The sequence below is a fragment of the Orcinus orca genome, chromosome 5 (genome assembly GCF_937001465.1).
Source record: "Orcinus orca chromosome 5, mOrcOrc1.1, whole genome shotgun sequence".
In the NCBI taxonomy this organism is placed as follows: Eukaryota; Metazoa; Chordata; class Mammalia; order Artiodactyla; family Delphinidae; genus Orcinus; species Orcinus orca.
This window is the reverse complement of record NC_064563.1, coordinates 136,395,419-136,419,618: the sequence shown is the minus strand read 5'-3', so window position 1 is coordinate 136,419,618 and position 24,200 is coordinate 136,395,419. Positions and strand designations below refer to the sequence as shown.

The following is a 24,200-nucleotide window of genomic DNA, read 5'->3' as shown; positions in this document are numbered from 1 at the left end:
GGGGCCCCAGTTTTCTCTTCTTCAAAAAAGCTTGGGTTGAACCCCATGATCTCAGGTCCCTTCTGTTCTAAATTGTTCTGATTCCTAAAAGAAAACATCATCATCAAAACTAGACACACTTTCTTGCCTCCCCCATCCCCACCCCATCAAACTTCAGAGCGAGCTTTGCATAGTGGAAACTGTGGGCCTCTCACTTTCTACCATGCTGCACCGTACAGGGGAGCCACACTGCAAGGGGGACACAGGGCTTAAGCAAGTCTGTAGATACGAAAAATGTTTTGTGAACAGTTATGAAAGAAGTCAGAACTGGGCCAATCCGAACACCCCGTCTGGACCCCCCTTCCATTCTACTCACCACTCCTCTTCCCCCAACCCTCAAACAAGGACAAAAGCTAGAGGTAATGTTCACAGATGGCATTCTTCATGTGCCATTTTCAGAGTCTACAAGGAAGATCCTGATACCCCCGCCCCCAAAACAGAAAAATGCTGATTCGTCTTGAACTGCCATCTGCCGGACATCAGGCAGATAGATGTTGGCAGACACCCTGTGGCAAGTGAAACGAAGCCAAAAATGCCCTCAGATACCCACACCTTGATCCCCTCTTGTATCCTGTCAGTTCCTGGGCCAAGAACTTTACGTAGAAGATGATACCACTATTTTGCAACGTGCTCTTAGTTTTAAGCTATATTAGCCAATAAATGAAGCAGCCATAGTGAGGGAAAAGTGTATTTCACAGTCGTTATAAAAGTACATATATTTAATAATGGTGACACAAATACAGTCCTTACTTATGACCAGATGGTACAACGAAAGCCGACTTTTCCTCCCGGATGTCACACGAAGATAGTTGTCACTTCCTGCAGTAACTATAGGCTGACTCAGCTCACAGGTGCAGACTACTACTGAGAGACAGTCATGGGTCAAAGAGACAACACGCTTTGTACCTACCAAAGGGATAATCAAGGTCTCCATATAAATATAATAAAATAATAAAGAATTAACATTTCTTCTCTCACTCGATTCCATAGATTTGTCAGGTGCTCACACACACAAAATACAGTTTCCCCCCTTCCTCACTCCCCCCTCACCTCTCACTGGGTTTGGAAGAAACCTGAGTTCACAGTTCAAGTTGCCAGTGGCGATGCATTTGGTCAGTTGTAGGAGAGCCTGCAGCTGCTCTGGAAGCATACGAGGATCGGGGAACACGTCCCAGCAAGCTAACAGCGACACAGAAATGCTCATGTTCTCGAGGCAAGTAAAACACAAGAGAGAGACATAAAGAGCGAGACCAAGTTCACAGGCACGTAGCCTGCAAGCCTGCAGAGTCGGCACTTGCAGCTGGAAACCATCTTCAAAAAGGCTTCTTCGGCGATCAAAAACCAAACACTTCATGTCAAATGGAGAGAGGGACTTTTTCAGATGCTTTTCTTCTCTCGACTTAAAAAGCTCTATTTTCAACGGAAAGTTCCGCAACCCAGTCTGCAGCCATCCAAAGGAGTGCCACCGACAGCGGGGAGCCTGGCTTACTCCCTAGCCCTAGGGCTGGGGCGAGCCCATCAAGGGGGAAGCAGCAGCCCCAGGTCTTGTCAAGGTCAGCCAAGACGGGCCACGGCAGTGGCTTCTGGGGACAGCCAGGTATCCACTGTCTCCTTGCTCAGAGACGTTTGGGGCGGAAGAAGGTCACCAGTGCTGAATGAGAAGAAATGAAGGACCATCCCCACTCCTCTCTGGCACAGGCTGGCTGCCGGTGGAAGGGAAGGCAGGCTTTGCAAATGCTCAAAGGCTGTGGCCTCTGTTCGGGATCAGTGGGCTGGGAGGACTAGCCCTGGGGTGGCCACATTAGTGGTTTCTGGCCGCACCTGCACCAGCCAACAGTTGAAGACTCCAGGCTGCAGTGTAACCTGTCTCCGAACTGACCTCTATCCAACCTGTGCTGATTCTTCTTCTTTTGCCAGTTCTGCTCACCACCAAGGGGTCCCCGCCAATTGCCAGGGCCCAGACCCCAGTGGAGACAGCCCCCGGGGGGCTCCAAGCTACACACAGTCAGACAACGCTGGGGTCCACAGAACACGTACAGAGGGACGGCACAGACACAGACCCAGAGATGCATCTTTGGTTCCATCCTTGGCAAAAGGTGTGAAAACAGAACGTGGACTCAAAGCCTGCGTGAGGAACGCTGCTGTCCTCAAAGAAGATACGATACTGTGTTTTGAACGTGATGCCCTCCAGACGAGCCTCTCACAGCCCACGGCAAACTGGCTGAATTCTAAATCACGCCTGTTTCCTCGGCAGCTTGAAAACCGCATTGCACAGAGCTAATGGCGCCTTCTGAGTACCATATCCATATGGTATCCAACCTTAATTCTCTTCTCTCTTTCCAACTATGTGTTACACTTTCCAGCAGGATCAGGGCTCTGTTGATCCGATGGGAAGAACACACGGCCGGCTATGATCTCGCCCCTCCTGCAGGCCAGCGTAGGCCACCAGCCACTCAAAACGTCACCTGGGTGAGCTCTGATGCCCTCCACGCTTATCCTCCCGTGAGAACAGGAGTTTGGTGAAATCAATTCTCATCTCTCCATCCAGGTTTTTAAAAATCACGTTGTTTCGGTCTAATGACATCACATAAAGAAAAATCATCTTCGGAGAAGAGAATTCAACCATTAGCAAGTTTCAACCAAAAAAGAAAAGAAATCTGTCAAGACCTCGCTTGTCCCCATCGGCCCTTTCCTTTCACTGGCGTCCCCACTGTTCGGATCGGTCTTTGACCAGATGCCCCTTTTTGCTCAGAGGGGACGGTGCTGGTTTCGGAGGTTCCTGCCTGTCCTCCCCAGGGGTTCATGGGACTGGGAGCTCCAGGTCGCCAACTCTTGCCACCCCTGCAGGGATCCACCTCTATGAAAAGAGGGGAAACCGTGCCTGGGTGAACCAGTTTGTGACGCCGCCATCTGACTGCTGAAAAGAGAACGGTCCGTTGAGAGGCACACACAGAGCACGAAGTGGAGAAACAGCTCAGAAGGGTCTGTCATCTGAGTGGCGCAGAGCCCGATGCTGGCTTCTCACCCCCAGCGCAGTTGAGGGAGGTGGGTGGAGGGTTCGTGAGTGGGTGGGAGGAAGGAGGCCGTGCATGACTGGAGCTGGATGCACGGGCAGGCAACCCTCCTGGGGGATCCCAGCATCTCCAGGGGGCCCTACTCGGGACTGGGCTGTACGGGCTCTTGGGTCTGTGGGTTTCAGCTGTGGGGACATCGCATGTCAGGAGGAGGTGAGACCGTGAAGATGCTCTGTGAGAGGCCTTTGAGTCTTCATGCCCTGACAGATGTATGGAGCTGCTCCATTGCTTTCCTTAGAAATGCCAAGAACCCCACTGCTGGCCCAGGTTAACACTGGCCTTTGACCCCGTCAGCCACGTCGAAGGAGAGGCTCACGGGGGCCAGGGGCTGCAGCGGGGGCATGCTGGCCTCCAGGGGCCTGTCTGCGGAGGGCTGCAGGCTCTGATGCCGCTTCCTCAACATCTGTCCGATGCCCATCATGGGGAACCTGCCTCGGCTTTTCACACAGTTCGGGCTCCCCAGGGGCTGTGTGGTGCTGTTGCCGGGCCCCGGGGCTGGGGGACACATGCCCTCCTCTTTGGGGGGGCTGTTCTTATCTTCGTGGGCAAAGGAGACCAGAGTGGGGTGCAAAGGGGTTTGGAGAGGTGACGGGCTTCCGGGCAGCAGGACGGGAGAGAGCGTCCGCTCACCGGGATTCCCTCGAGCCAGGCCTCCAGGGGAGCTCAGAATCCTATAGTGATGGGACGGGGACAGCAGTTCCGTCTGGTCATCACGATCCACAGACTCAAACGAGCGCACCATATCCAGCATCGGGGGGTCTTCCTTGGCAGGGATGCCAGCGCTCCCAGGCCCCTGCTGAGGGGCCTCTGGTTTCTTGACAATCCTGGGTGTCCTGGGGGGTGGCACAGGGATGAACTCCATGGAGGAGGAAGCCACACAATTGGAGTCCGAGGTTTTGCGAAAAATATTGCGGCAGCCGAAGGAATCTGCACACCAAGAAAGCAAAGGAAACATGAAGACGGCCGCACGAACAGTGCCAATGGCCCACTCCCGCCTGGTCTGACCTCCAGCTCCACTGAGACAGTGTGTTATCCAGGGAGGTCAGATGGAACCATGAAGTGAGTGTGCTCAGCATCCCATCCTCCCCATGGGGAATCAGACGGTCTTCCTAGAATGGAGGAGACAGAAGGCTGGTGATGGGAGGCCTCCTGGATTCTGATTTGCCTCATGGCTCCAGCTTAACATCTGTTCTCCTTTCGGTTGCTTAAAATTCCGGACCCTGCCGAAGAGCCTTTGAATGAAAAGGTCCACGGCTCAACAGAACGACCACAAAACTGGGGAAGCACACGGATACCAGCTCTCTGAGGACTTGCAAATTTGGTCCTCAGATAATCAAAGCTGGAAGGAGGGTTTCCCTCGTGACTTTTTAAAAAAAAATGATGGTAAAAATTACATAACATGAATTTTAAAGTGTTTATTTATTACTTAACCACTTTTAAGTGTACAGTTCAGTAGTGTTCAGTACATCCACACTGCTGTGAAATAGAACACTTCACCTTGCAAATCTAACAGTGGTTGCCAGGGGCAACCGGTCTATGAATCTGACTACTCTACGTCCCTTGTATAAGTGGAATACACAGTATTTGTCCTTTTGTGAGCGCCTTGTTTCACTGAGCACGATGTCCGCAAGGTTCCTCCGTGTCAGCATAGCACGGGTCAGAACTCCCTTCCTTTTTAAGGCTCCCTCGTGTTTTTTGGTCTCACCGGAGCCTCACCTAATTCTGAACAGGGGTGAAACACCCTTCCTCTGTATATTTAAGGCAACCAGCTGACCCCCACGGTTTCCATTTCAAGTTGGCACAGACTAGAATCCAGGTTTGCAGACTCTGCCAGAAAAGAAAGGGAAAACCTCCACGAGTTTGGAGGTGAGGGAAGTAAAGCCAAGTTCCTGTGGAACAGGCCCTGTCTTGGCTGCCTTTTCCTACCATCATATTTTATAGGCCCCGTCGGGGCTCAGAGGCAGGAGCAAGCTGCCGCCCCCGGCAGTGATTTCGGGGACAGCCCAGGGCACTGGGAATCCTCTTCACCTTACACAAATAAATACACAGCTCCTGAAATAAACCTCCTCCTCGGGCCAGCACAGATGCCCGAGATTCACTGGCAGAGAGAAGGAAAATTTCATCGATGGCTAACGTCTCCAGTGTTCCAGCTGGCATGTGAGGTCCCTGTCCCTCCGAGATGGCTGCGTGCTCCCAACTTGTAGCCCGGCTTCTCCCTCCGTGCCGTCCTGCTTCCTTCACTTCCCAGAGGTGCAAATCCTGGGAGGACGCCCCTCACACTGGCCCTACTGATCCCCAGCTCAGAGTCAGCCCCGGGGCATAGAGCCTGACACTGCATTGTCCCTGCAAGAAGGGCATAGTCACCAGCCCCGACCCTCGAGCGTGACTGCTGGCTCGTCTTCATCCTATCCTGCCCGGCAGGCAGTAGGCTACACTGGTCAGGAGAGAAACTTCTAGAGCCAGGTTGCATGGTTGGAAATCTGGGTGCCATCACTCACCAGCTCTCTGACTTTGGACAACTCTCTGGGCTATTTCCTCATCTCTAGAAATGGGGGCGAGAATGATTTCACTGGGTTGAGGTAAGAGTGGAAACAGTGCCTACCACACAGTGAGCGGTCAGTGCTAGCAATTATATAGGCTCCGGGGTGCTTCTCAGCAACAGGCTCTCAAATCCCAGGAAAATGCAAAGAAACAGAGGACAGTTGGTCCAGAAAAGTATCAAGGAACGCACTCCATCTCTGGGGCTGCAAAGTTACCCCCAAATATGCAGCCCTGACCTAGACTTTCCTTGGGGAATCCATAGGACGTCACTGCCAAGGGTCCTAACGGGATTTGCTGCCTGTTCCCAAGCCAGAAAGGAGGATCCCCCCAGGAGGGACAAGCACAGTCCCTCCAGTGGGGTCCCTGCCTTCCTGAAACCTGCAGAATGGAACCGAACTAAATGGAGGTGTTCTTCTCTGGGTGAGAACCGGTCTCAGAGCCAAATGGACCGCGCTGCTTGGTGCTGTTTGAATCTCTCTGATAATTTCCTGCTTGCCCAGGGAACCACTGGTTGATGTCAGACAGCCAGGGCCCTCCTGGAACCTCAGTCTCTTCATATTTAAAACAGAGAGATCGAAGACCGGACTCCACAATCTCTCCCATCCGCCGTCTGTAAGGAGAACCTCTCCCCTACCCCACAGTTGGCCTCAGGATGCTCCCCGGCTCCCTGTGCCCGCCTCTCGGCTCTCAGTGTGTGTTAAGCCTCCCTTCTGCATTGCTGGATGCTTGCCCCAGAGGAAGGAGACCCGTATCGATCAGTTATCTCACGTGCTGGCTGATGAACGAGGCAGAGTAGCCCACACACGGATCTCATTCGAGCCACCCGATAGCTCTGATGGGTAGATTTCCTCACAAGTGAGGGAACCAATTAAGATCCTCAGAGGGGAGGGAACTTGGGCCGCAACCAACTATAGAGCTGGGTTTGAGCACCCTACCTCCACCCCAAAGCCCACATCACTGCCTCTCAGGGTGCACTTTTCTGGTGAAGGCTCCCACAAGAGCACGCCCCCATCACGGCTCCCGCACCAAGATCTCTGCCCCTCCAGTACTGAACACCCATTCCTGGTTCCATGATACCATGCACCCCAAGCTCTGCTCCCGCAATGCCACGCACCCCATCTGCTCCTGCAAAACCATTCCTCCGATCTCTGCTCCTTCATCCTGATCTCTACTCCCGTAATACCTTACACCCTGATCTCTGCTCCCACAATCCCGTGCACCCCATCTCTGCTTCCTCAAATCCTGCCCACACCGGTGGACAACACCAGGCAGTCTGGACTTGCTTATTCTCAGGTTGCCTTGCACGCATTAATCCTGCTTTCCCACGGGCACGAGAGGTGTGTCTGTCCCAGGGGCCTACACAGCCACCAGCATGGGGTACACAGCGGCCACGCAGCTGAACACAAATGGCCTGGAGAGCCCCCCGAGCCGACCCACCTTTGTCGGGGAAGCCAGGCTTGGCGGCCTTCCGGTCCTTCAGCAGGGCCCTGGTGCTCTGAATCTGCGTGATGAGCGAGGCTGAGGGCTGTTTGTGCGATGGCAGGCTCTTATCCAACTTCTTGGAAAACGGCCGATGAAGAAAATCCCCTCTTTTCTCTTGTTCTTTGGGCTTTTTATCCTTCCAATCAGAAGCAACATAGGTACTCAGACACACACAAGAATACACAATGGAGTCCCTCTCTGAAGAGTTATCGAATAGAGTTAAGAAACGCCAGTTTTCCAAAACGCTAGGCTCTCAGCTACGTGTTGAACAATGGAAGCGCTGAGGCCCAGCGGATGCTCCAGGGAACCTCCCTCCCTCCGCCTGGGCCACAGCAGCCTTCGGTGGTCCCCAGGTCCCTGCCTTATGCCGTTTTGATGTGTTCCAACAAGGGCAAGGTCATCCCTGGGCAGTCCATTATTCTAGAACAAGCTGAACAAACAGGCAAAGCAGATGAGGACTCCCGGAAACCTGCTGCCTTATTTATAGCAGAGCCCTACGATTCTGCCCACAGTAGTGGTTTTGCAAAGGCAATGCTACAAAGGCAACGCAACTGCTTCCTCAGTGCTTGCGTGTTCAGTCAAGCCAGGAGGTGGACGAGCAGCCCACGGAGCCCTGAGCCAGTCTAGGTGAGCTTCTGACCCCTTTACCCGCTCTGGGCACGCGGGCTCTTACTTGCGTACTTAAATCGGCACGATTCAACCACTTGTGCTGTCAGTCTTGCCTTTATTTAACTCAATTATAATCCCTCTGCTAGGAGTGAATTTGACTGTTTTATATATCTTCCACTCCACAGCCTCGGGCATGAAGCCAGGCACAGAGAGAAAGCTTAATAAATAGTTATTGAAATATTAAAAAGCAAAAACAAAAAAGCCAGTGGAAACGGAACTGAATTAAAATTAATTGGGTTCAAGCTTCTGGGAAGGGTGATGCTGCGAAGAGGAAGCTTTTTTCTGGCCCTAAAGATTATGTTTGATGTTTACTGTTAAACAGAGGCAACTGAAACCGGACCTCACCACAAGGGAGGGGGGGAAAAAGAGACCGATTTTCACATTTCTTGCCTTAAAACCTTAAGAGCATTTGCAATTCAAGAGAGCTCATCTATTTTTCATTGATGTTGTTGAAAAGCTTCTCAAGGAAACATCCCCTTGCACTCAGGTACCCCTTTCTAATGAGGATTTTCAGAGCCTTTACGAACTGGGGTTCATTATGTCCAGGTTTTGAGTGGGAAAGAACGACTGGGAAGAGATGGAAAGTGGGGATGCCCAGCACCGCCTTGAGCGTCACCATGAGGACGATAGCTCCCCGGGGCTTACGCCTTGTCACCTGGGGAGGAGTGAAGTGGGATGAAAGCAGAGGTGAAACTTCTGCAAACACCCTCCCCAGCTTCTGGACAGCCACTGCCACCTTTACTGAGGACGCCTGGAATGCAAGACACTATTCTAAGAGCACGACCCATGATGAGGCAAATACTGTTATCCCCTCTTGCAGAGGAGCCTGCAGTGGTGAAGAATTCACCCAGAATATACCCAGACAAAACTATAATTCAGAAAGAGACATGCACCCCTATGTTCATAGCAGCACTATTCACAATAGCCAAGACATGGAGACGACCTAAATATCTGACAGAGGAATGGATAAAGAAGATGTGGTCCATATATGCAACGGAATACTACTCAGCCATAAAAAAGAACGAACTGTGCCATTTGCAGCAACGTGGAGGCACCTAGAGATGATCATACTAAGTGAAGTGAGTCAGAAAGAGAAAGACAGATAGCATATGATATCACTTATATGTAGAATCTAAAATATGGCACAAATGAACCTCCCTACGAAACAGAAACAGACTCACGGACGTAGAGATCAGACCGGTGGTTGCCGAGGCCGGGGTGGGAGGTGGGGAGGGAGAGGGATGGCCTGGGATTTGGGGCTGGCAGGTGCAAACTATTACATTTAGAACGGGTAAACAACAAGGTCCTACTGTATAGCACACAAAAATAGATTCAATATCCTGTGACACACCATAATGGAAAAGAATATTTAAAAAAAGAATGTCGGGATTCCCTGGTGGTGCAGTGGTTAAGAATCCGCCTGCCAATGCAGGGGACACGGGTTCGAGCCCTGGTCCGGGAGGATCCCACATGCTGTGGAGCAACTGGGCCCGTGCACCACAGCTGCTGAGCCTGTGCTCTAGAGCCTGTGTGCCACAACTACTGAAGCCCACACGCCTAGAGCCCGTGCTTCGCAATGGGAGAAGCCACCACAATGAGAAACCTGCGCACCGCAGCGAGGACCCAACACAGACAAAAATAAAATAAATAAATAACTAAATTTATAAAAGAAAAAGAAAAGAATGTCTACATGTGTATAACTGAGTCACATTGCTGTAAGGCAGAGACTGGCACAACATCGTAAATCAACTATACTTCAATTAAAAAAAAAAAAAAAAGAATTCATCCAGGAGCCGGACGGCAACTCAGTTGTTCACAGTCCTCCGTGAAAGTCGGTGTTCTTAACCCTTGACTCCACACTGCCCTCCAGAAGCCTGGGGCAGGGCCAGGCGTTTCCAGTGGCATAGAGAAAGGCTGGGCACAGCGACTGCAGGATCAGGGACCACGCTGTAGTCCCAGGGCTCCGGGTCGGCATCTGGAATGCTACAGAGGAGGCCGTGGGCAGGACACTACGGAGGGGGGAAGGGGGCATCTGCTCCAGGCCAAGGCTAAACACAATTCTCCACTGCCCCCCTCTCCCCATTTCTATCAAACACCAACAGGCCCCCGTCTCTACGGCAAAGGAGAGTGAGCTTTCACGCTCCCCAGCCTCCCCCAAAAATCAAAGGGCCTGTCCTGAAAAGTCTGGCAGAATTCCATCCTTTTGCTCTGTTCTATCTCTGTTTTTATGAGAAAACTCATAAGTTCTACCTGATAACACCTTAAACAGGAAAAAAGAAATCAAACACGCTTTCGTGATACATTGTAAAACAAGAGTATTTGGAAGAAAAAACGAAACTGGAGTCCCCCCCTCCCCCCGCCCCCAGCCCCTTTTTAAGGATTTTTTTAAGAATGATGAGCACGCCTTCCTCTGGGCTGCCCTGCGTTCCCTACGCTCAGACGGCTTCCTGCCGACGGCTTCCTGGGTCCGGCTCAGCCCTTTTCTAACTCTCCGTGGGTTCTCAAAGCTAAAGGTTCCAGATGCAAACTTTCGGGGGGCCAATATCACCACCCAGATAGAGTTCATCGGGATAACCCGCTGGGTCAGTCAGTCCCGGTGGAAGGGTCACCAGCCCCCAGGAAACTAGTTTGTTTACAAGCAGCCATCCTCATGCCTTCCAAACACAGGTTACAGATGCAACTGATTATCCAATTCTACCTTTTCATTTGCATGGCCTATTTTCTCCAAAAGAGATTTCCCAGGGAGCAGGACGCTAAATTGCCTTATGTAACAGAAACAGATCTTCAGGAGGACTAATTACGCTCCCCCTTTGACATGCCTGCACCCATTCCCGCGCACCCCACCCAGCAACGCTGGCTGCCTTCGGGTCTCTTTGGTTTCCCTTTGATTCTCATGGGAGGGCGGTGCGCCCCTCCCCCGCGTGCGCCTAAGGTTGGGCCGTGGAGCTGAAGCTTCAGGGGTCTTCTCTGCCCCCTCATGCTCGGTCCGCACCCCCAAGGCAGATCCAAGAGGAGGCCACAAGCAAACCCCGCACAAAACAGCTTCTTGTTTTCTTTCAACCATGTTCCAACCACCACACATGTGCGTGGACATTTACAAAGCTGGACACTTTGAAAATGTGACCCCTTAAAGGATTATCTACCCAAGACTCTTTGGATGTCGTGGATTGTTTGATGGAGGAGAGGGAGAAACCAGTGAGTGAGGATCCACTGGGCTACGGGAGGGAGGTGTCTGCAGGCTCGGCAGCCGGGCCGGGGGGTATGGGGGAGCCAGTCCTCAGCTTCTGAGATCTGAGCTCCAGGGCGCGGGTCCCCTTAGACTCTTCCCTGCGACTCCAGGCTCCTGGCTCCAAAGAGCCGAAGCCCTCCCCCTGCCTTTCCCGTTTTGCTCCTGAAGGTATGGCCAGGTGACCTTCAGCAAGTCATTTCCCCTTGAGGGACGGGCCTCCCCATCTATAACCAAAAGGGCGGGTCCTTCCTAAGCTCTTCGGTTATATAAATGAACCCCACATCTCGCCTGCTTCACTGTCTGAAAGGCAAAGGCATTCATTCAACAAGGACAGATGCGGCCACGCCTCCTGGGCCCACCCCCTCAGCCCCGCACCCCCGAGGCTGCGGGAGGAAGTGCTGCCCAGCCGGGCCACCTGCCCCTCACGCGGTGCAGAACTGACCACAGGGTGTCAGTGATGGCACAGCGGAGGGGCCAGGGGACTGGGGGCGAGCTACAGCTGTCCTCTTTGAGGAGCCTTCAAGTCCACTCAGCTTGGGCTTTCTGGAGCCTGGTGTCCCCTTGATGATGAGACAACCTCACCTGGATGTTTGGAACATCAGAACCAGGTGCGGATCGTGGACACCTGGGATGGCCCAGGGGCCCAGGTGTTGTCTGCTGGATGATTTTGGCTCCTTGAGGCCCATCCCATAAGGGAAAGCCACAGAGGCCTGATTTCGCCATAGGAAACAACCAACTGAGTTGAGAAAAAAGAGGGCTTGGTTCATAAATTAGGCCACTGAGCCGGGAAGCCCTGGACTGTTGTAAACCCCACTTCTTTTTTTTTTTTTTAATAGAGGATGATGTTGAATAAGTATGTCCTCATTAATTAATTAATCTATTTATTTATTTATTTTTGGCTGTGCTGGGTCTTCGTTTCTGTGCGAGGGCTTTCTCTAGTTGCGGCGAGCGGGGACCACTCTTCATCGCAGCGCACGGGCCTCTCACTATCACGGCCTCTCTTGTTGCGGAGCACAGGCTCCAGACACGCAGGCTCAGTAATTGTGGCTCACGGGCCTAGTTGCTCCGCGGTATGTGGGATCTTCCCAGACCAGGGCTCGAACCTGTGTCCCCTGCATTGGCAGGCAGATTCTCAACCACTGCGCCAAACCCCACTTCTTTACAGGTAGAAACACGAACGCATAGCCAAGCGTATAGTTTTAGCAAGACAATAAAAAAAATGGTCAACTACGCATAGACAGCACTGATCTGAACTGAGGGATTCTGACAAATCCACTTACAACAGGATTCTGCATGGTGGAATTCAGGACAGGATGGAGGTGTGCAAGGTCCAGAGCCCTGGGCAGAGATCTGCCAACCTTCAGGGTCATAGGTGATGGTTACTTTCATGTGTCAAGTTGGCTAGGCCAGGGTACCCCGTGTCTAGTCAAACACCAGTCTAGATGCTGTGGTGAAGGTATACGGTAGACGTGACTGACATTTAAATTGGTAGGCTTTGCGTAAAGCAGATTAGCCTCTACAGTCTGGGCGGGCCTCGTGTAATCAGTTAAAGGCCTTAAGAGAAAAAGACTGAGGTGTCCTGAGGAAGAAGGGATTCTGCCTCCAGGAGACATGGGGATGAAGCTGAAACATCAGCCCTTCCCTGGGTGTCCAAGCATCACACACACACACACACACACACACACACACTATTGGTTCTGTTTCTCTGGAGAACTCTGAGGAATCCAACATAACCCCCCAAGTTCTTACCTGCACAGCGTGAAATTCGAGGTCTCTTGTCCAGGTGCCCAGGGAGGCCTGTAAAAAGCAGCATTTTTCAACAATTCAAGAAGCTTCACTTGCTGTTTATTTCCTAAGCTCTACCCCCTCCCACTTGCAGCTCCGGTTGAGGATTCTCCATTTCAAAGTTTATAGACAAGAAGCCAAACTGTCGTGGAAGCAGGCAGCAGATGTCCTAACGCCTGCCCTGGATAGATTTTCTAGGCAACATTTTTATTAAAGTCTAGGACACATAACACAAGGGTGCTCTGATGATGAGTAAGGAGTTCAATATGTTGCCTCAAACAGCAAAACCACATCGCAATGGCACCCTGATCAAGACACAGAACCCAGCTGGCACCTGGAAGTCCCTCGTTCCCAGCATCCTCTCCCTGTCCCCAAAGGTAACCACTGTTCTGATTGCTAACAATTCAGCTTGACCTGATTCCATACTTGATTTTAAAAATTTGTACACGGGCTTCCCTGGTGGCGCAGTGGTTGAGAGTCCGCCTGCCGATGCAGGGGACACGGGTTCGTGCCCCGGTCCGGGAAGATCCCACATGCCGCGGAGCGGCTGGGCCCGTGAGCCATGGCCGCTGAGCCTGCACGTCCGGAGCCTGTGCTCCGCAACGGGAGAGGCCACAACAGTGAGAGGCCCGCGTACCGCAAAAAAAAAGAAAAAAAAATTTGTACAGATTTTAAAATGACACAAGGAAAAATCATTGTAATATTTTACCTTTAAACTTACAGTCCCCGTTATGGGTTTAATTTTATTCCCCCCAAATTCATATGTTGGAGTCCTAACCCCCAGACCTCAGAATGTGGCCTTACTTGAAGACAGGGTCAGGACAGGCCCATCACATCCTCTTTGAAGCTTGGGGGAGGGGGGAGTATGAAAGTTTGCTCTCCTTTGCCTTTGAGAAGAAGGAGTGTTGGTGTTACCTTGACAGAGGTAAGCAAGTTAAGATGAGGTCATCAGGGTGCGTTCTAGTGCAATGTCACTGGTATTCTAATAGAAAGGGGGAAATTGGTCACACACACACACACACACACACACACACACAGAACGCCATGTGAAGATGAAAGCGGAGATCGGGGTGATGCTGTTACAAGCCAAAGAATGCCAGAGATTGCCAGGAGCCACCAGAAGCTAGGAGGCGTGAGAGATTCTCCCTCACAACCCTCAGAGGGAACCAATCCTGCAGACACCTCGACCTTGGATTTCTGGCCTCCAGAACTGGGAGACAATACACTTCTGTTGTTTAAGTCACTCAGTTTGTGGGACTTGGTTATGGCGGCCCTAGCAAACGAATACAGTCCCTCCACACCCCTGCACAACTTTTCTTCCAAAACTGCAGTGTTACTTTGACACTCCAGAGAAGCCCTCCAGTCCTAACTTACATTTTGCTACAATTAGCATTATTCTTCAAGACTAAACAAACTTGGCTCCTGGCTCTCTACAGCTTTAATAAGCCAGTTTAGAGATGATGACTGCTCTGCCACGACCCCCATGGTCCCCCAGGGCCTCTGTCTTAGGAAAAGGAATCTCTGGGGCACACGCCTAAGGTGAGACAAGTGTCCCGCTTTTCCAGACATAATCTCTGCCTGTTACAGGAAGAAGAGGGGAAGAAAGTGGTAAAGTCGTAAAATGACGGCACTGTAGTCCCAAGAGGGAAGCTCTTTCCACTTAATTCAGCTCCTCCGTCTCCTTGGAGAAAAAGAACCAGGATCGAGAAGAAGAGACCATCACGTGCCCTCAGTGCCCGGACATGGCCCCGGAGCCGCTCCCCAGCCGGCTTGTGTACAACCTTGAACTTCATTCCACGGTTCCTGCTCACAACACCTCCCGCCCCTGCCACTTGGCCGCTTCTCCTCCTGGACCAGCTGATGGTAACTGGGAAGAACCCCACAGAGGCTCTGAGTGGGCTTTACCTGGAAAATCTGGCTTCTTTCAGACTTTCTCACCACTTTTTCTAACTGGCCCCATTCCACTTTCTAGGTTCCAACAGAGAGAGGAGTTGCATCATCTAGTCAGAGCCTGTAATTTAATTAGCACAAGGATCACTGCAGTTTGGAGAAAACAAGTGGATCACAGAAAATTGAAATGCTGTCTTCCCATTAGCGTTCCTATTGAAACCCTAACCATTAAATATTTCGACAAATGTTTTAAAATGCTTACTATGTGTTTTCCGGGCCAAATGAAATAATCAGCTGAGAATAATAATCTGGATGAAAAAAAGAGGCCCCTTTCCCATCGCGGTTCTGACACTTAACACACAAGCAGGGCAGGGTACTAGGGCAACCAAGGACATGGGCGTCAGCCACGTGGCTTAGAGCTGCCTAGGCACACACACAGGGGCATGCGGTGCGTCTAAGTTTGTGTTATTACCTGAGGCCCTAAACAGTCAAACCAAGAGGCAGGGGAGCCTAACAGTGAATTGAGTATCCCCTGGACCGCAGCCGAGGTGCCCACCCTCCCTGCAAGTGACTGTAAGAGGTCCCTCCCTGCCACAGGGCATGGCCATCAGGTGATGATAATTCGACTTGCACGCTATGGTGCAGGGGGTCCCCTACTTTAATCAAGCTAGGTGTCCCACCTGGAAGGTTCGACCTTCCCCAGATGCTGGCCCAATTCTATTTTCTGAGACTAGAGCCAAGGTCCACTTGACTATTTCATCTGTTCATCTAGCAAATATTTATTGAGCCTCTACTGGGTGCCAGGCATTGTGTAGGCTCTAGGGACACCGTGAGGAGCAAAAGTGACACCGTCCCTGCTCTTAAGGAACTCACAGTCCGGAGTGGGGAAGACATGATAATCAAATAATCCCTGAACAAACAGAACCCTGCCAATGCGACAAGCCCCAGGAAGCAGAACGTGTGTGACCGTGTGTACTGGAGGGATGCAACCCAATGGCAGAGGTCAGAGGACGGCAGGGGTCCACGAGGACGTGAGCTGAAGTGGGAGCTGAAGATACACATTAACTCAGCAGAGAGGGGTGGGGAGAACATTCTGGAAGAGAGAACAGGGTGTGGCCAGCCCTGGCAGCCAAGAGAGCACAGAGTCTCAAGGCCCACGGGACTGAGCATGAAGCAAGCAGCAGGGCTGTGTGCGGGGCCTGGGAGACAAGGCTGGAGCTGCTGGCAAAGCCAGTTCAATCCGCGGCGTGGTGGCCACGTCACAGAGTTTGCCTTCCAGGTTAAGGAAGCCTTCGAAGGTTTCAAGCGGGGAAGTGACACGGTCTGATTTGAGTGTGAATCGCTCGCTCTGGCCGGTGTGTGGACGGAGCGCCAGGTAGTCACAGGGAAGGAGCGGGACCAGTTAGGAAGGAGGCTGCAGCTGAGGTCCACGCAAGAGGTGATGGTGGCGAGGATGGGTCGGATGGAGAGTGGAGGGGTTGGAGAGTTTCAGGAGTCAAACCAGCAGAACTTGGGGACAGACTGGCTCTCGGGGTGAGGGAAAGGAATACAAAGGTCTTCCAGGTTTCTGCCCTGTACTGAGGGTGGGGATGCCATTTGCAGACAGAAAATAGGGGCCAGGGGTGGGGGGAGATGGGCGAGGAGAGGTGGGGTTGGTTCCAGGCATGCTGGATTTGAGACACCTTCATTCACGCCACAGAAGGTTCAGTGAGCAACTGGCCGGAGGGGTGTGGAGCTCAGGGGAGTCAGGCCCTACACCATCTCTGCTCTCCCTCTCCCAGCCCTAGAAGCCATGCTCCCCGCCCAGCCCCAGTCCGCACCCCCCTGCTGCCCCTCCAAAAGCTTATCTCCGTCCTCAGCATGCTGGTGCCTCACAGCCAGTCGCAGAGGAAGGAGGCCTGCAGCCTGGGGTCAAGGCCAGGGCCCACCCTGGCTGCTCTGAATGCATGCCCTTCCCCCCCCATCACTGGAGTTCCTTCCTCTGCCTCCCAGCCCGCCTGCTCCCTAGCCCCTCTTCACCGCCAGCGGCAGCGACGGAGAGACCTCTGTTCACGGTCCTCACTCCCCCCAATCCACACAATCTCCTTTCTGCCTTCTCCACCTCCTCCAGGACAAGAAACCGCTCAGCTGTCACCACTGGCTGCTTTATACTTGACCTTTCCCATGTCCTCCCTGGCATCCCTCCCTCCTGGGTCTCCGGCTGCCCCGTTATCTTCGCTAGCTTCTCTGTCATCAGCGTCTCCTTTTCTCTGCCTCCTTAAATGGTACCATCCCCCAGGCTGTGTAGATTGACCAGCCCCGCCCTCCTCCTGCAGCTACCCCAGCCGACCCCCGCCTCGATGCTCAGGGGTGGCCGCATTCACACGTGGTGCCAGCAGTTCAGCAGCCCCGTCACCGGCGTCACTGGGCTGGCCTGGGCCGTGCCCCACTTGCTTTCTGCTGCTGCCGTGGAGCGCAGCCCGGCTCGTTCCATATTCCACGGAAATGCACTGAGAAGACAGGCAGGCCCCGTTGCACAAAACAGCGAATGAGGAGTCCTGGTGGCGGGACCCTTACCCTGTGCTCCAGGCCTTGGATCTCGAGTTCCCAGGCACAGTCTCTTAACAAGCATGTATTTGGGGTCCAAATTTGGGGCGATATGATACCAGTTTTTATTCTGAAATCAAAGCATCTTGGTATTTTCTCTCAGGTACGTTCCAGGTAGCATCAAGTCAGCAGGGACAGCTGACTGGAAAGGACTGTTCCAGATACTTTTTCCTGTTCCTCACTGTACTTTGTTCTCCTGATGCCAAGTGTTACATACACTTATATTTTTCAGCACCTTGTTTTTAACCTCTTGGAGATCTGACAGCGGATTCCACTGGGAACCATCCAGGGAGCTTTAAAAAAATACTGACCCCCGATCTCATTGGAGATCGAGAATGGATCGATGGAATCAGTCTGAGGTGCAGCCTGGGCATCCAGATGTTAAAATGCTCCTCACGGATTCCACTATGTGGCCACAGCTGAGAACCACAGTCTAGAGACTGAACGATGGTGGCCCCGCTGTAAACCATGTCTCAAAGGCTCAGTTAAGTCAGTATTTGTCTTTGGCTACTTCTGTGTCCTACAATAATGGGTTTCCTTTCCCCGCTTCCCCCCAGAATGGAAATCCACTCTTCCTAAGGGATCCTGGGGTTTGCTCTGGGGGCCACTCACCTCATAGGGCTCCTTGGTGGGCCTGCACTTTTCTATCTGGTAGAGCTGGGTCTTGTAACAGACGCTGTCCTGGATGTCGGATTTCTACCAGAGGAGAAGAGAAAAAAAGCCTGGCTTAACTCACAGGAAATAGAAATGTCCATTAAGCATTCATTAATTTTTAAACCAGCGCTTGGCTGAGAAAAGGCAGAAAGGGGTTGGCAAGGCACTTAATTGCAGTGCAAAGCCTCATCCAAGGACGAAGTGTGGGGAGAGCTCGGCACCCAGCATCAGGTGACCTACTTCTGTTCCTGGCTCTGCCAGGAAAGGGCCAGGTGACCCTGGGCACATCACTGCTCCTTGCCGGGCCTCAGTCCTTTCATCGGTGCGATGAAGACCACTCTAAGACATGAAAAATGGATAAATAACAAGGACCTACTGTGCAGCACAGGGAGCTAGATTTAATATCTTGTAATAACCTATAATGGAAAATAATCTGAAAAAGAATATATATATATATATATATATATATATGTATAACTGAATCACTTTGCTGTATACCTGAAACTAACACAACACTGTAGATCAACTATACTTCAATTAAAAAAAAAAAAGCCCTAGTTCCTGCCCCCCGCCCCGATAAATGTCACAGCAATTCATAATATAGCTTAAAGAAGAAGACAGAGAACCACACCTAAGATGATCTAGGGGCACTGTTTAGGTGCAATCCTCTCTGGCGACAGGTGAAATTAAATGACTGATTAACTTTTCAGCCAACAAATATTCACAAGATGCCTTTACAGGCTCTCCAAATTAAAACCCACGCTTCTAGGTTTTAGAAAGAGGAAACAAGAATCAAGGGATAAGGGGAGAAATGACAAATAATTAAGTTACAATATTTTACTTTTTTTTTTTTTGCAGGTTATTAGTCATCCATTTTGTACACATCAGCGTATACATGTCAATCCCGATCGCCCAATACAATATTTTACTTTTTAGTTCATTAGTTTTGCTTTCAAAATTATACACGGTTGTTAGTAATTGGTTAATGATATTCATAACTGGCACAGTGCACAGGTGCAATTAAATTAGCCTTGTGTGGAAATTACTGAGTGGACCAGCTATGGCTGTCTGTGGGGAATAATTCATTCTTAAAAGCAGCCACCCACCTAGACAGTGGTTCTCACACCAGCTATGTCCTATGATTTAAGGTTTAAGTGTGAAACAGACAATAAAATAAGAAAGAACCTTCTCTAGTTAGAACTAAGTTAGTTGAGTTTCCAGGAACTTCTCAGGAAACAAAACCACAGAGCTTTGCAACACTGCACCATTTGTAACCCTGATGCTGGGCAAACACAGCAGATGGCAAGACAGCCAGAGAAGGCAAGACATACCCTAAGAGTTTCACACAAATGTCTCTTACTTGGAATGAGCCATGTGATTAAGAGTGTGAGTAACCAAAGTTTGCATCTGTAGATGTGGAGGTAGACATAAGAAAGAAACTAGGGCTTCCCTGGTGGTGCAGTGGTTAGGAATCTGCCTGCCAATGCAGGGGACGCGGGTTTGAGCCCTGGTCTGGGAAGATCCCACGTGCCGCGGAGCAACTAAGCCCGTGCACCACAACGACTGAGCCTGCGCTCTAGAGCCCGTGAGCCACAACTACTGAGCCTGCGTGCCACAAATTCTGAAGCCCGCATGCCTAGAGCCCGTGTTCCGCGATAAGAGAAGCCCTCACACCGCAACGAAGAGTAGCCCCCGCTCGCTGGAACTAGAGAAAGCCCGTGCGTAGCAACAAAGACCCAACACAGACAAAAATAAAAAATATAATTTAAATAAGGAAAGAAACTATTTTAAAGACAAAAGCCCCTCTATCTTATTGATCAGTATCCAGAAAACTGGTTCTTCCAAAAGAAGAATGTTTGAATCTGCTAGCTCACTCAGGAAAGTAGCAATGTCATCCTTTAAATATGTGAAATCATAAACTTTAGAGTCAGTTTCATGGAAACATTTTTTAAAACGAATTTTTGAACAACATTCATCATTTCAAAAAGAAAATCAGCGTGTGACCCTCCTCTGTTCCTTTTACTTGAGAACTACTTGTCCCTAGCATGGTGGTTCCTAAATGGTGTGACCTTGAGCCCATATGAGTGAAAAAAGTTGTTAGCAGGCATCTACAGTATGTGCACATTTATTTATAAATTATAAGCATGTACTGTACTAACATATCATGTACATTATAAAATAGGCAATAAAATAGGAATTTAAAAGGATAAGATAAGAAAGAAATATAGGACATACGGTCTTCTTATAAAAGAGAAATGGCTTCAAGTCTAACATGTCTTTTAAGCTCATCATCATAGGTGAACAGAGGACCTCTGTCCTCTGGTGTGAGAGAATTTCTTAATCCCTCCTATCCCATAATAAAATGATATAAATAACATACTATGTATCAAAGGTCCAGGCTTTCTGAACTCCACTTCTCTCCTGCAGTAGCTTTCCCGTGACCATGACACTGGCTCTGAAATCCAGCTGCATATCTGTTCCCTTCCGAAGTTTTGTCCCATCACTGCTTCTGGAGCATGTGTTTTTCCCCCATAAAACATTGCTCTTATTTTTAAATGCCTTTTACTATAATGTTTCTTCTCACGTACATCATTCCTCTGGTGGCTCACCAAAAAAAAAAGGTGTCTGTGGATCATTTCCTGTTGAAGCCAAATCTAGGAAATACCCTAAGCTGAATCCGCTTCGAAACATCTATGCTTTTGTTCCATTGTTTAACAACTCTCCCGTCAAGCTTCTTCATCTATTCGGCAATGTTTTCTAGATGTCTCCAAATCCATTTGCTAATGAGAGACACATTCTGATCACGCTGTCTTCTGGGCATCATTTTGGTCATTTTCTCCCTCATCAGGGAGAACAGCATTTCCCCAACTATTGGTGAATTTTCACCTTTAGCTTTAATGTAAAAACCTCATAAAAGGTTTGTAAGCCTATTGTTTAGTGGAATGTTGTGTGATATCGGGCTATCACATGACTTTAAATAGTACCGAAAACTCTAGAAGTTCCTCTTTACGCTCTGGATTCTAAACGTCTTCCTAACAGTGATGACCCCATACAACCTGATCTCAAGGCGCCATACAGGCAAGGTGAAGGTCATCCTTCAGGAATGGGTATGAAATCAAATTTCAGATGGGCTTCCTAACAATTCCAGGTTTCTCTGGCTGACTTCCTGTTAGATCTGGTCAGTCCTCACCATTCTGAGTAGGAGAAACAGAAGAAGTGATATGCAGAATCCATACTGCCTGGGATCCAGTTTTCTTTGCAGAATTCTTTTTTAACCATTGTCCATTTGGAAAGAGTTGATTTAGTCAAAACTACATACTGAAGCATGTAAATTCCCTCATCCAGGCATGTATGAACTTCATGAGGCGGAAGGATGAAGGTGACCAAAGCATGAGGGTACCATGGTCCAAAACAGGCTCCCAGCTCTACCTCCTTCATCTTCAACACACGTGACACCTGGACTATCTGATGCCCAGACTGAGTGAAGGGGCCAAGGTTTCACTTTTGTTTTCTAGAGAAATAAATGTAAATAGTGGCTTTCTCATCTACCATGCTTTAGAGGTGAATGCTTGAGGGGCTCTGCTCCCCAACTTTTATGATTACACAAGCCCCAGTGCATCTAAGTGGGGACCCCAAGGAGAAAAGAGAAACAGAGCCAAAAAGGCAACAAGAAGCTGAAAGGAACAGAGGCTTGAATCTCTCACGAGTCTGCCCAGAGCTTAACTCTGTGGGAGAATATTTTTAAAACACCTCAGATAAAAAGCGCTCCCTGAGAAGCAGGTTTTGCTACTATTGTATCCCACCTTCAGGAAACTCAGCCTCACATTAGTTTCAATTAACAGCTCAGATCAAGTGTCAGTAACTGGGAAACACTTCAAGTGTCAGAGCTCATTTTTCCACAGAGAGCAGAGAAAACCACGGCGGGGCTCCACTCACCCCTGACAAATAGCGCTCGAGCTTCTTGTTTAAGAGGAAGTAGATGGCAAGGATGTGGCAGGCGCGGTTGGAGAGCACGGTGTTGATCACGTCGCTGTTCTTGTAGCCCAGCTTCTCTGTCATGTGCAGCACCACACTCGGGCTCAGGTCTTCCAGGGAAATCCTGGGGGGCGGAGGGACAGAGAACCAGTCACCTCTCCACTGTCGCTGAGAGGCTCCAGGGCCTCCTTAGCGATGCTCACAAACATGACAGCACAGAAATCGCCCCCCCACACACACAACACACACACACACGCCCCCTCATGAACAATCAGTCCATTCATTCACTCATTCATTCACTTGACTTTTTTTTTTTTTGCAGTACACGGGCCTCTCACTGTTGTGGCCTCTCCCGTTGTGGAGCACAGGCTCCGGATGCACAGGCTCAGCGGCCATGGCTCACGGGCCCAGCCGCTCCGCGGCATGTGGGACCTTCCCAGACCGGGGCACGAACCTGTGTCCCCTGCATCGACTCTCAACCACTGCGCCACCAGGGAAGCCCTCACTTGACTCTTTATTATGCAAAGTTACATATTCAGAAAAGTAAAGGGAATCATCTAATAGCTTATGTGTGTACCCAATTCCTGGTTGAACCAGTTGTTAACACTTTGGCTTTCTTTCTTCCTTCCTTCCTCCATCTCTCCCTCCCTTCCTTTCTTTCCTAAAGTATTTTAAATCACAAACATCATGACATCTTCTTTCCTAAACACCTCGACATGCATCTTTAAAAACCAAGGACATCTCCTGTAGAACCACAATACCATCAACACACCCAACAAACTGTTAGTAATCTCTTAATACTCTCTGATATCTAGAATATATTCAGATTTCCCCAGTTGTCCCAAATTTCTTTACAATTTGACATGTTTTCCTTAAAATGTATTTATTGGAGATGGGGTGGGGCCCACACTTAGGTTGGGTGGAAGCTGAGTTGGGAAAGGAGGGTGTTCAGGAGATAGCCCAGAGCGTGTTTGAAGGAACAATGTGAGTTCACAGGTTCACAAATAGGGGATTTGGGGCTCAGCTGTAAAGTAAAGTGCTCTCAGAGGACAGGTTAAAGCTTCTATACAGGGGTATTATGAAGATAAACTCCTTGGGATAAAATGCCAAAGAAATGAATGACAGGCATTCATTTAACCACTCATTCATTCATTCGTTTATTCAACAAGTCCCTGCCCCAGGGAGTTTACATTCCAGTGGGGAAGAGAGAAAATAAATTCATTTATTCTTCATGACAGTCTTCTGAGTAGGTACCATTATTATCCCCATTTTACAGATGGAGAAACTGAGGGCCGCAACAGGGAAGTAACTTGTCCAGGGACACATAGGCAAGAAGTGGCAGCTATGGAGAACACAAAAACAGGCTGAGGGGCATACAGAGTATGTGTGTTGGTAGTGGAGGTGTGTCATCAGAGAGAACGTGCTACAGTCCTTAAGAGAGATGCAAATACAGTACTCTGTGAGCAGAAGGCGAGCACATCTGGCTAGAGAGCTCTGTAACCACCGCCAAAGAGTCTGAAGACATTTCTGGTGGAACCTCAGAACCATAACAGTAGGAAAAACCACACAGTATAACCCCATAATGGTGCAGAAGAGGAAACCGACTTGCCAGGTTCACAGGCCCGTTAGTAGGGGCAGCAAGGGCAGACCTAGGTCTCTTGACCATTGCAACCTAGGTCAGCTCTCCCTCTATTTGGCTAAGTGCCGTCCAAAGAAAAGGTGCCCAAGAGACGACAAAATCTGCTTTCCTCACTCCTGTTGGCTACGAAATCACAAATTCTAGAAAGCAGGTTGGAGTATGGTTGGTATGATTAATGGTTAAAAATAAAAACGTTTGTTTAAAAAGGATACAATTACGTGAAGATTGACACAAGCACTTAACACAGAAAGCACAACTGTTTGAAACTATCTGGTAACAACCGCGTGCCAGCAGCCCTGCCCTAGGTCAATGACACCACTGCTGCTTGACCTCACTCCTGGCCAATGAGATCACTGACATTGGCCAACCAGACCACAGCCTCACGGCCTCACCTTCCAGCCAATCAGATCATGAGTTTTGTGACCCTCCCCCCCACCCCTGGCCAATCACCCACAGCTACACACGGATGGCCCCACCCCCTACCAGGAGCAGGCCCTGGAAGGGAGGGTGCTCTGGGTGTGGGGTGCCACCAGGGTGGGGCTGGGGGTGGAGGAGAGAGGAAGAAAATGAGCAGGGGGGGACACCCCGTCTCTGCCGTTTGTACCCGTGTCTTCCAAATCAGGTGAACTCTGCCCAG

At 50.2% G+C, this 24,200-nt stretch overlaps 1 protein-coding gene across 1 annotated transcript in view; it reads right to left on the bottom strand.

Annotated features, from left to right (window-relative positions):
- Positions 1 to 692: 692 nt before the first annotated feature.
- HUNK (hormonally up-regulated Neu-associated kinase) overlaps positions 693 to 24,200 on the bottom strand; it is a 112,949-nt gene continuing 89,441 nt past the window's right edge. Inside the window, exons 7-11 of the mRNA XM_004264511.3 lie at positions 21,886 to 22,048; positions 17,908 to 17,991; positions 12,784 to 12,831; positions 7,092 to 7,272; positions 693 to 4,040 (exon numbers count right to left, since the gene is read on the bottom strand). Coding sequence (XP_004264559.1) covers positions 3,382 to 4,040; positions 7,092 to 7,272; positions 12,784 to 12,831; positions 17,908 to 17,991; positions 21,886 to 22,048 — 1,135 coding nt within the window. The 3' untranslated portion in view covers positions 693 to 3,381. The remainder of the gene's footprint in view (positions 4,041 to 7,091; positions 7,273 to 12,783; positions 12,832 to 17,907; positions 17,992 to 21,885; positions 22,049 to 24,200) is intronic.